The following is a 12,336-nucleotide window of genomic DNA, read 5'->3' as shown; positions in this document are numbered from 1 at the left end:
CGAGACTCTGTCTCAAAAATAAATAAATAAATAAAAATAAAATAAAATAAGTAATATAACAGTAAACTTCCAAATGTCAGGCATGTTGAACAGTGTCACTCTATATGAAAGTAACAGTATGTATATAGGAAATACTCATGACTTAGTTAATAACTAAACGTTTTAGTATTTCCAACTTGGGACCATGTGCCCTTTTCTTGGCATTATATACATTATCATCTTTGCCCACTGGGTGGACTTGTTATGGATCTCAGAATTTTGGTTCAAGACCATCAATGCTGGTCCAGAAAGGTTCAGTGACCAGTCTGAAAGACTTGTTAATCTTGGCCACATAGAATTGTATGTTCTCTATTCAGAGAACTCTAAACTTCAGAGATACAGCCTTAAAATACAGACAGCGCTAAGCTTAGCCTAGCTGGATTAAACTGGCAGTTCTACCTGAAAATACATGTTTTTCTAGTTGCTATTTAAAATGAATCTTTCACCAAAGGCCATCGTCAGTGCTTTGTAGATAAAGCTATTGATTTTGGCATATAAGGTTATATTTAAAATCCTCTTTAATATTTAATAGCCCAGGTTCAGTGAGACCAAACAGAATCGTGTATTGATTTCTTTAAAACAATACTATTTTTAAAATTAATTTGGTCATTAAAAAAAGCCTACATTGTAATACCTCATTGCTTGTTCCCTTTATTTTCTGGGTAGAAACATAGCTGAAGGTCAGGTCCTCCTTAATGAAACTGCCGAGCCAGACACTGAATAGGCTTCAGCTTGCCATCAGCTACAGTGCGCCTCATTATCATATGGGAGTATTTAAGCCAAGCCAATAGGAAGCACGCCCTGAGTTGTGACCCCCCCCCCAATTACAGAGTCTCGGCGCTTGCTTCTTGCCCTGACAAATATAAAGTTGTGTGCTGTGCTCGTGCTACTGCTGCCTGCTGTTAGAGAGAGTGATTGGGGCGTAAATGTTGCATTTGCTCCATCTGCAAGTGTTATAATAAGTTATTCAAAGCTCTTAACACAGGACCAACCAGAGCGTGCCTCCCTCTCGGTTCCAGCACGTTTTCCTGCCCATCAGATGGATGCTCCTCTGTTGGAGTCTTTGGAAGGTTCTGGTGTCTTTTGTTTTAATTGGTGGGCTACTGCCGACTCCTATGGCGTGATTTTCATTAGAGAGGGGCTGGAGAGAGGGAGTGTTGGAACTGTCCTCCAAGCCCAACCATGAATATTAAACATAATACAATTACAGCTTTCAGACCAATTATTTTTCCTTTCAACGGGCAAAGTTGATGAAATACTCGCTAGATGGGGATTCACAGTATCTACCATTGGCTCCTCTTTGTCCCTGGAATCGGTTGTCTTGGCATATTCTGGTGCCCATTTGCTGTGCTACCTGTTTCCCAGCGTCGAGTATTTGGTTTGAGCGCTGAGCTGACGACGGGCTTTGCCAAGGCGGACGGCATTCGGGCTGGTGCTGTGCGCTGTCAGATGTCCGAGGCAGATACCTGTTTCTTCATGTGAATCTGAATGGCTTGGGTGGACTTAGCACACTGTGCTGTCTGCTGCTTCTGTCGACGAGAAGCCAGAGTGGTGCTTCTTTAAGGAGATGTCAGAAAATGTTTTCCTTTTCCCAAGGGGAGAAATTCAAGGCTGGTTTGGCCTATTTTTTTTTTTTTTTTTTCTTAGTGATATAAAATACAGTGAGGCCGTATCTTTTGGTTTATTTGTTTATTTTGCTTGGAGCCATCCATGCTGGTATCTAAATACAATAGGAAAACAGATGGCAAACTTTGAACTTCTGGACCAAATTTGTGTTTGCCTTTGTCTCCTTAACAGCCAAACTGTAAATTATGGAGTATAAATATTCAGCAGAGGAGCTCTTTATGGAAATCACCATAGCAGACTAGACTCTGATTAACCAAATATGCACTGAAAAGTACTTGGTAAACACTTCCGCTCCCCCTTTCCCCAACCCTTTTCAAGTTCCCATTATGGCCTAAAGTCAGAGTTCTCTTTACAGCATTTATCCTTTTTCTCTTCCCTGCGCACACAGCCCGAGTTCTCTTACCTACGCATGCCTAAGGATAGGTGTCTGTAAATGCAACAGAGGGAGACCTTTGTTTTCAAAGTCGTCTTCAGGCTCTCTGCATCTTTCTGCTCCCAGATCCCTGACTGGCAAGTCAGGGACTGAACAGCATCTGTAGCAACGGACCTCTCTATTCACTTGCGTTGCCTTGTCAGTTACACAGCCTAGCAGGAAGAGTGTCTCCTCTGTGTTCTAAAACGACGTATTGTTCCATCCTGTTTTATTTCACCTTATCTAAGAAATGGATGAAAGTATTATTTTGTAAATTATGAAACAGAACATATGTATGGGAGCGTATATAAGGTGTGTGTACAGTTTCAAGAATAACCGAGAATGCCCGCGCATCCACCTCTCAGCTCAAGAAAGAGTGTGACCGTTGAAGGCCTCCGGGTCATGAATGAATTCTTGTTTTTTAAACATGGCAGCATCCAGAATAAAACACAAAAGCCTCCTTTATTGCCCTCTTTCTTCTCCAAGGTAATTGTTGTTAATGTTTCAAATATGTGCTTTCAGAATTTGATCTTCAAAATTGTTTGGTTTTATTTAAACAGGAAGTATGCACATTCAAAATGGGCTCAAAAGCAGAGTATCCTAGAGGGCGAAGCGCATCCTCTTCCCAGCAGCCTTGTCACCCTCCCTCATTGTGGCCGCTTGAATGCTGAGCATTCTCCGGGGGCCGTCCGCACCCACGCGGCCTAAACGCATGCCCCCCAGCACACGCCTGTGCGCACGGCTGCCAGTCGGCCTGTGTAGTTCTGTCCCGGGTCCCACTGTATGGATGTACCATAGTTGCTTTAACTAGCACTCAGTTGATGATGAGCTAGTTAATCGCGTCACCTACATCCAGTCATTCCAGTTCATCACAGCGAAAATGTGTTTAATTTTTCCTGTCAGTCTAATTATCGTTCCTTAATAGGTAATGTCTTTTTCTCTCAGGCTGCTTGTAGGACCTCTTTGTCTTTGTGTTTTCCCATTTTTCTAATTATACTCTTAGGTATGTCTTTTGTATTTGGTCGTGTGCATGAGTCGGCACGCATGTCTTTCATCAGTTCTGGGAAACACCAGCTGGTAACTGTCCTTCCGGAACTTGGGGTGTATGCGGCACCACCCCTTCTGTCCCTCGTGTCTCTTATCAGTTTTCATATTTATCTCTTTGTGCTCCATTCTTGGTCATTTCTTCAGATTTTTCTTCTAATTCCCCCATTCTCTGATCTGCTTCCAGCCTGTCTCCCGAATTTAATTTCAGAGACTGTACCTTCATGCTTCTGTATTGAAAGCAGGAGTCTCCATACTCTGTGCTCCCTGCCTTGGGTGGCCCTTCAGTGTGTTTGACGAAACCACGGAGCCGAGCCTGGCACTTGCCAGCAGGCTCCCCCACCACGCGGGCAACTGAAGTTGCAGCTCACCCTCTCCTATCTGGTTTTCAGCTCAGGTCCTGGGGAAGTCACTACGTGAGCTCAGCAGTGCCCTTAAAAGGATTTTATCCAGCATTTTTAAGTGTTTTGCAGTGGAACCGTCAACATGTTGTCTGAAACAGAAGCCTCTTTTACAACTAAGGTCAGTGCTTTGGTGACTGGCCTTGCGTGTATGTGGACACTCGTGTAGCTACCTCCTTGAAGTGGAATTGCCGGCTCAGAAGTGAGGTGCATGTGGTGTTTGGTTGGATATTGCCAAATCACTCCCCAAAGAAGGATTTGTGCTCGCCTCAGCCATCTAGGAGTACCTACCTGTCCACGTCTCCCTGCCACACAGTGCCTCGTAGGGCGTTACCATACTTCACCTTTGCTGCGGAGATCGGTGACAAGTGGCATTGCATTGTAGTTTTACTGTGTAATTTATTTTATTACCAGTAAACTTAAACATCTTACACGTGTTGAAAAGCCATTAGTATTTTTCTGTGAATTGCTTTTTCTTATCTTTTCTCTCGATTTAATAATGGGTTATCACTCTTTACTGATTTGAAGGCATTTATTATAAGACATTAGCCCTTTTTGTTGCAAACATTTTCCTCTGTTTATCACTGGACTGACTTTCTGATTTTCCCTGCCCCACAGGAAAAAGTTAAACCCTTTTTTCACCTTCTGTACTTTGTTTAGAAAGGCCGTCCTCCTTTGAATATTTTTATAGTTTAATTATGTTTAACTCTTTGCGCCCTCTATAATTTGTATAATATATGTGGTAGAGCTCCAAGCTGAGAAAACTACTATAGAGTATTTTGCCTCTAACTGTTGTTACAAATGGGACATTTTCTTTGATTCTATTTTTTAAACTAGATTTTAGCCTATAAATTTATCTTTGACTCTGTGTTACTGAATTCTCTGGGACTGTCCCTTCTTACTAATGAGAAGTCTACCCACTTTCCAATTTTTTACTTTTCGTTTTTTCCTTTTGTCTAATTGTGTCTAGTTTTTAAAAAGCGATGTGAAATAATGGTGGTGGCAGTGCCTCACGGCCGCATCTGGGATGGGTGTGGCGCTTCATCCCATTTCTTCCGGCCTCCGTGGACATGACCAGGTGGTTTTTTGTTGATTCCCTTGTCTGTGGCATCCTGCTGTGGAGTCTGTTCTTGGTATCTCACTGGGATATGGAGTTTTCTTTGATCGTGCTCTCAGCTTTAGGCTTTGGTCATAGAATGCTGGCTTCATGGAGAATTTGGAAGCTTCCCTCCTTTTCCTAGGCTGTGGAACAGTTAACTTAGCCCTGGAGGCAGCTCGTCCCTACAGGTCTGGCCAAAGTGACTTGTTCTTTTTTTGTAGGGACTGTTGCCCCTTGCTGGCTTCCTCAGGCTGCTATGTGTTATTTTATCTACTTGGATTTTCTGTCTCCTGGGGATTCGTTTTGATAATTCTTATTTTCCCAGAAAGCCATTTACTCATCTAAGTTTTCAGATTTGGAGATTTTAAAAATTCAAGAAATAGAAATAGATTGTTTCGGAATAGATTATAGTGACTAAAGAAACAATTAAAAACCAAAAAAACAAAAACAGGCTGAGTGCAGTGGCACATGCCTGTAATCCCGGCACTTTAGGAGGCTGAGTAGGTGGATCCCTTGAGCCCAGGAGTTCGAGACCAGCCTGAGCAACATGGCAAGACCATCTCTACTGAAAATAAAAAAAATTAGCCTGGTGTGGTGGTACGTGCTTGTAGTCCCAGCTGCTCGGGAGGCTGAGGTGGGAGGATCACCTGAGCCCAGGAAGTTGAGGCTGCAGTGAGCCACGATGGTGCCACTACACTCCAGCCTGGGTGACGGGAGTGAGACCGTGTCTTTAAAAAAATAATAAAAAACAAAACCTAGAAAAAGAAATGTGATCCATGGAGTTTTGTTTTTCCAGGTCTGACCAAACATTGAGTGAACCACCCCTTCATTGTTATAAGTGTTCTCAGCAAATGCTTTTGCCTTGAAATCTGCCTTTTCTAGTATTAAAATTGTAACATTTTTTCTTCCTCATTTGCAGATGTGTTTTTCATGCATAGCATATATTTTTACTTTGTGATCCACTGGCAGCTCTTCTTGTTAATAGGAAGGTTTGTCCTGTGTGCCTCCATGGATCCAGCAGACACATCAGGTCCCACTTAAGCCATCTGTCTTCTTGTTCTGGTATTTTGCTATACCACTTTCTTTCAGAGAGTATCCACAGGTAGTTCACTTTGAGTCCTTTTCTGTTAAAGAAAAAAAAGTCTATTATGCCTTCAAACTTGGGAGCTAAGCTAGGTAGAGAATTGTTGGTTCAAAATAATTTTCCCTCAGAACTTGGAAGATCGACGTCGTGTGTGCGCATGCTCGCATAACTAGAGTCAGGGCACAGGACGTGTTTCAGAGAGTCCTGTCTCTCCCAGCTTTTGGGCCAGACATGCGTTTTTAATCATATATCCTTGTCTTTGTCCTGTTCCTTGCTAGATGCTGGGGTCTTTTCAGGGCAGGGACTGTCTTTTCCTTTTCAACTTGCATCATAGGGTCTCTGAAGCTCATCTTTACATTTACTAAATGTAATCAATTTGATTTACTTTTAGCCTTTGTGACTTATTGTAGAAACTATGGTGGTGGTTGCAGTGGAGACGAGATTTCTGTCCCATTATCTAACTTATCCTCGTGAAAATTCAACATACATAAAAGCAGTTTTTAAAGAGGTTCTGAAAGAAATGTGGATTATTATAAGGCAAGTAATTATTTCAATCAGTGACTGCCCAGGGTACACACACCTTTATCCCCGCTCTGCTGTGCGTATCAAGTATAAAGGCTTTCCCTCTCTCACTTCCAACAAGACAGCAATAAACTTACAAAGTCAAGTGAAGTACCCAAAAAGTGTTCTTTTCCTAACTGGGTGAGGATCTAGGGTGTCTGGCTTTGTAGCTCTTGCTACCTTAACAGGTTATTTTACCAACAGCAAAATTACCGTTCTGGGCAATACACCTACTGCTGGGACAGGCTTCTCAGGCCAACCTGCGTGTGCAGTCACGCAGGTGGCTTTTCCCTGTTAGGCAGGTAAAGTGGGCAGCCACTGTCCTTGGCCTGCGTCTTTCTTGCTCCATGTGCTTTTAAACCATTCAGATGAGATGGTGTGGGTCCTCCCTGACAGTCTCTAATGAGGAGATAAAAGGTTGATGTCCTTATTATCGATGTTTGCAGCTGAGGAGTTTTTCATAGCAGTGCCGTGCACAGACCAGCACAGTGAAGGGGGAGTTTGTTCATTTCAATCTTTGACTCAAACCCCATTTCCCTTCTCTGCTCTTCTTGGGCCTGTCCAGGGTGAGGATCCATGACCTCCGCAGCGGTAACATCGCCCTGTCGCTCTCTGCCCACCAGCTTGCGGTCTCTGCCGTGCAGATGGACGACTGGAAGATCGTCAGCGGAGGCGAGGAAGGCCTGGTGTCCGTGTGGGATTATCGGACGAACCAAAAGCTGTGGGAGGTGTATTCTGGGTAAGATGCATTCCAGACACTCTTGGGAGTTTCTAGTAGGAACAGGGAAGGCAGCGCTAATCAGCCTGTACCAGGAATGGTGCTAAATGCCCCCTACCCCCCAGCTTCGCCAGGTGAATCCTCACTGTGGCCCTAGGAGCCAGCTGCTATACCAGCACCGCTCTGCAGAGGAGGAAACAGGCTTGGAAGTGGCGCTGGTCATTGGGGATGCAGTTCCTGTCTCTGACATCGTTCAGATCGCCACAATTCGAACATTAGGCCCAGCTTTCTCTAAGAATGAAACTACTTTTTTGTAAGTGCTATTCTGATTATTTTAGAATTTCTCCATCTTAATAAACAGAAAAGGGAACTCGAAAACATAGGAAACTCGCTGGGCTAGACCAGGATGTGACACCCCATCTGCCCACAGGTGAAAGGCAGGGCTGGCGCGGCCGCTGTCCTCCACTCGAGTCCGTCATGTGTAACCATGGTACTGCCCGTTGCTTCGACTGTCCTCGTGCCGTTTACATAGAAGAGCACTTAGAAGGAAGGGGTTCAGGCTCCAGTGAAGGAGGAATGTGTTGTCTCCACCTTTAACACCACTATTGGAGATATAAATATACACTACCCTAAGCACAGGCTGTTGGCATCACAGATGTGGGTAGGTTTATGCCATTGGTGCCTAACTGGTTAAGACATTTCCAGTGAGCCTGCCCCTGACCTTCAAAGCAGCAGCCCAGGGCAGGCTCGTCAGAGCTGACTTGAGGCCACCCGCCACCACCTCTACCTCGCCCTGCAGGCCTCGAACTGGAGATCCTGTCTTTGAGACAGGTGGGGATAAAGGCAACTGGCCCTCTCCCTCGCTGCCCCTCAACACCGCTGTGAAGAGACATTTGGCCAGGCATGGTGGCTCACCTGTAATCCCAGCTACTCAGGAGACCGAGGAGCTCTCAAGGCCAGAGGTTTGAGACTGGCCTGGGCAACCCAGGGAGACCCTGCCTCTTTCAAAATTCTCCAGGCATGGTGGTGTGCACCTCTAGTCCCAGTGACTCAGGAGGCTGACAGGGGAGGATTGCTCCATGGAGCCCAGGGGTTTGAGGCTGCAGGGACTGTGCCACTGTACTCCAGCCTGGGTGACAGAATGAAACCCCATCTCTACAAAAACAAGATGACTCTGGGCTGGTGGCCTATGAGCATGACAACATAGAAGAGCAGAAACAGGGCAAGGCCCTCGCAGTGAACTCAGCTTTGTTCCCCACTTACTGCGAATCAAGGTGGACCGACCTCTGAGCAGCGGCCTGCTCTTTCTGCAAGGCCGGCAGTTTGCCAGGCGTCTCCAAGAGGCGGCAGGGTTACATGCAGACCGGGCTTCTTCCTTGGAGGGCGCTGTTGGCGAACACTGTGGCTGGCAGATTTTATCAGACAGAGCCCTGGGTACTGCCTAGGCCCGCCCCCTTGCTGTGTCCCTGTCACCTGGGCCCTTTTTCTGACTTCTATGCTGATGCACTGAATTGCCACCAGGTGGTGCCAAATGGCAACTAAAACTCCTGCACCAAAATTCCCGGCTGGATCAGCCATCCAGGTCCTCAGGGATAGCCGCTGGCCCCACACTCCAGCAGATCTCATTTTTCTCTCTGCAAAGCTTCACCCCCGGGACAGGCCACTGAGATGAAGCCTAGGTAAGGAAGGCCTTCCCCAGAGGTGCGGCCCTGTCCCAGCACTGCCTCTGTCCCTGTGCGACCCGGGCTTGTCCCCCACGCGGTCACTGTTTTCACCAGAACAAGGCTGACAGACACACGGTCTCCTGCCCAGAACTCACTGACTTACTCAAGGCCTCACCTGCAGTGCCTGCTGCCAGGCCTTAGTCTCTTCAGCCCAGGTCCTCGCCTGCCTGACAGGGTGCCATCAGTCTGCCATGCTGCAGGCCTCCACTAAGCCTGCCCTCCCTCTGCGGGTCTTTCTCATCCTCCAGGCCCCATGCCAAATCCACCACCACTTTCCTGCTGTGGGTGTCCCAACCCCGGGGAGGTAGGGACTGCTCCCTAGCTTCCCTCACTCCCAAGAACCTTCTGCTTTAGTCAAGGAGAGCAGCCCTGGCCCAGCCCACACAGGCCTCGTCCCCTCCTGTGCACCCCCTCCTGCTCCTCCCAGCACTTAATTCTGCGTCATGCAGTCTTTGTAGCTTGTAACTTCGCTCGTGCTACAGAAGCGTTAGTCACATTTTCTGGGACTGCATCTTACCTTCTTCACTAGCTAGGGCCCTCCCTGGGTCAGGCATCCACCTGGATGAGGCATCTTTTTAATTCAGTGTCTCCTAGCTCAGTGCCGTGACCACAGCAGGTACTGCACGAAAGTTTTCAGAACAAATGCAAACCTCTGTTCAACAGACTTGGAGCCATTTTGTTCCAAGATTTCCCAAACGTGCTTTCACCACCCAGGGGACGTGTGTCATCACAGCCCTGTGAGCCGGATCAGGGGCGCCTTCATGGATCAACAGTGAACAGGCCCCCAGTGCTCTATAGATGATGGAGAGCCTGGCTGGGAGAGCTCAAGGGACTTGCCCAGGGAGGCAGCGATGGACCAGTCTCTGTTGCACGTGGTTGATTCATCTCCAGTAGGGTGTGTCCTTTATGTCTGGAATGTACCAGGTTGTTGGGGCAGATGCCAGCATGCGTACGGGGCATGCAGACCTGTTGACAAAGTCATGCCCGAAGCATGGCCTGCTCACCTGAGCTTTGGGAGCTGAGGTGAGACACTGCTTCCATGGGGCCTGTTCCCTCTGAAAGAGAAGCTTAGCTTTATGGGTTCTAGAATCCCCTGCAGCTCTGAACTCCCAGGTCTGTGGCAGCAAGTGCAGGCCATGCGCAGGCCCGGTGGATGCCCCCTTACGAGCTCTCTCCCACTGCCTTCCAGACACCCTGTGCAGCACATCTCATTCAGCAGCCACAGCCTCATCACGGCCAACGTGCCCTACCAGACGGTGATGCGAAAAGCCGACCTGGACAGCTTCACTACTCACAGGAGGTTAGTGGTGGGGCTGGGCGAGTCAGAGACCATCTTAGTTTGATTGATGTGTAGAACCCCGCCCCCATGACACATTGCACCCTATGGGCTGTACCCTCAGGCAGGGCCCTGCCTTTCTAGGAATTGGGAACATAAACATCAATGCTGACCCGTACTTAGCGCCTAGCATCTGATGCACGACAGCCCCGTGGGGCGAGTCCACGCTGTCGGCTGTGCAGAGAGGGAGGGCAAGCCGTATGCTGAGGGGTCTGCTGTGGTTAGAATCCCGTCACAGGGGCAAGGCTCATCCTCGAGTCCTTGCCCTGTGACACTCACTGCGCCCATCCGACTTGTGCACCCCCACGTTGACCGCTAAGCCTGGGACTGTGAGTATGTGATGCTGTGTGCCCGGAGGACACCTTTGTGAAGATGAACCTCTGTCTGGTCTCAGGAGAATGCCTCCTGCAAAGACAGAAGCAGCCGGGGTGAGGGTCAGCGAGGCAGCCCTGACCTGTCACCATCTTTGTGCTCTTTCTAGACACCGGGGGCTGATCCGTGCCTACGAGTTTGCAGTGGACCAGCTGGCCTTCCAGAGCCCTCTCCCTGTCTGCCGTTCATCCTGTGACGCCATGGCCACTCACTACTATGACCTCGCACTGGCCTTTCCCTATAACCACGTTTAGGGATGTGCCTCAGGAGCACGGAGAAAAATGGGAGGAACCAGTGGTATCCATCTTAAAACTCCAGGCAGCTCTGCACAGGTGGTAAATGTTTAGGGGAAGAAAGCAGCCCAGGGTGCTGTGCCTGACGGCATGTGTCTCCCTGACCCCTGCACTTCCCCGGCGCCTGGGGCAACCTGGTGTATGCTGGGGCTCAAGTCCCACATGCTGCCAACACAAACATAGCCTCCTTCTCCACCCAGCCGGCCACTCTGGCCTCAGCTCCCTCAGGACACCTCCGGGATCTCGCTGTGGGGTCCCATATGGTCCCTGCTCAACCAGCTTCTCTGTGTTCGCCTTCCCAGCTCCAGCCCTGCAGGCCGTCTTTCCAGTCTCCAGTCCCTTCCCTCTTTTCCTCCAAGGGCCTTTGGATGTGCTTGTCCCTGGCCTCCAAGGCAATAACCTCCATGTCCTTTTCCCTGTATTTACTTAGGGTGCTCTCTGTGACACTTGCCACCACCACCTTCCAGTAGCAAGCTGGTAGAGCAGTACTTTTTCTTCACAGCTTTTACCATGGTTTATAATTATATACTTACACAGTTTAGTCATTAATGACTATTTTGCTTACTGTTGTGTCTATGATGTGTGATACAAAGCAAATATTTTCTAAATATTCATTGACTAAACAGCCTTCAAGGTGAACGGGACAGGAGAGAGCTGTTCAGTGTGACACAGAGCTGCCACTTCCAAAGTATTCTGGAAGCAAGCCATTGCCTTACTCTTGATTTTCAGCAGTTCTAAACGCAACAGCATCCACCTAATATACCTTCAGAATATCAAAGCAAAAACAGATAGAACTACAAAGAGCAATAAAATCCATTCTCACAGCAGGCAAATCAGTGAGAAAAACGTAAAGATCTGGAAGATTTACTTAATATCTCTAACAAGCTGGATCCGATAGATGTGTATAGAATTTCAGATACACATAGAACATGACAAAAAACCACCCTGTACGAAGGCCACAAAGAACAGCTCAGATGCACAAAGATTCGCACCATACAGGCCAAATTATAGAACCCTCCAACCCCGAGACACTGCACCCTGTGGGCCAGACCCGCAGGCAGAGCCCTGCTTTTCTAGGAATTGACCCCCATGCAGAATAGTGAGAAATCAACAAAAAGCAAAATAAGACAATTCCAGACACTCCCGAATTCACTTGGATTTAAAGAAGTTAATAAAAACAAACTATAAACTCTCTAGACTGGGTTGACAGTAAAAGCACTGAATACAAAACCCAGGGGATGAGGCTGGGAGGGGCTGGCACCTCAGCTCAGAAAAGGTAGCCGCAATCCCAAAGCAAGCAGAAGTCAGGGGTTAAATCAGGATAAAATCAGACATTAACGGAATAGAAAACCAATAGTTAATATAAAGCTTTTCAAAAGCAGGGTTTTTTTTGTTTGTTTTTCTTTTAGGTGGAGTCTCGCTCTGTCACCTAGGCTGGAGAGCAATGGCCTGATCTCGGCTCACTGCAACTTCTGCCTCCTGGGTTCAAGTGATTCTCCTGCCATCACACCTGGCTAATGTGTGTATTTTTAGTAGAGACAGGGTTTTGCCATGTTGGCCAGACTGGTCTCAAGCTTCTGACCTCAAATAATCCGCCTGCCTCAGCCTCCCAAAGTGCCGGGATTAC

General features: G+C 47.6%; 1 protein-coding gene across 1 annotated transcript in view; it reads left to right on the top strand.

The window, feature by feature from the left end:
• FBXW8 (F-box and WD repeat domain containing 8) overlaps nt 1–11,901 on the top strand; it is a 121,221-nt gene extending 109,320 nt beyond the window's left edge. The window contains 3 exon segments of the mRNA XM_017887877.1: nt 6,832–7,005; nt 9,898–10,008; nt 10,526–11,901. Of these exon segments, the coding sequence (XP_017743366.1) occupies nt 6,832–7,005; nt 9,898–10,008; nt 10,526–10,670 (430 nt within the window). The 3' untranslated portion in view covers nt 10,671–11,901.
• Nucleotides 11,902–12,336: the final 435 nt, after the last annotated feature.

This window comes from Rhinopithecus bieti, unplaced genomic scaffold (assembly GCF_001698545.2).
Source record: "Rhinopithecus bieti isolate Rb0 unplaced genomic scaffold, ASM169854v2 scaffold_17010, whole genome shotgun sequence".
NCBI classification, from domain to species: domain Eukaryota; kingdom Metazoa; phylum Chordata; class Mammalia; order Primates; family Cercopithecidae; genus Rhinopithecus; species Rhinopithecus bieti.
Note: the sequence above shows the minus strand (reverse complement) of the source record. Positions and strands in the feature narration are given on the sequence as shown.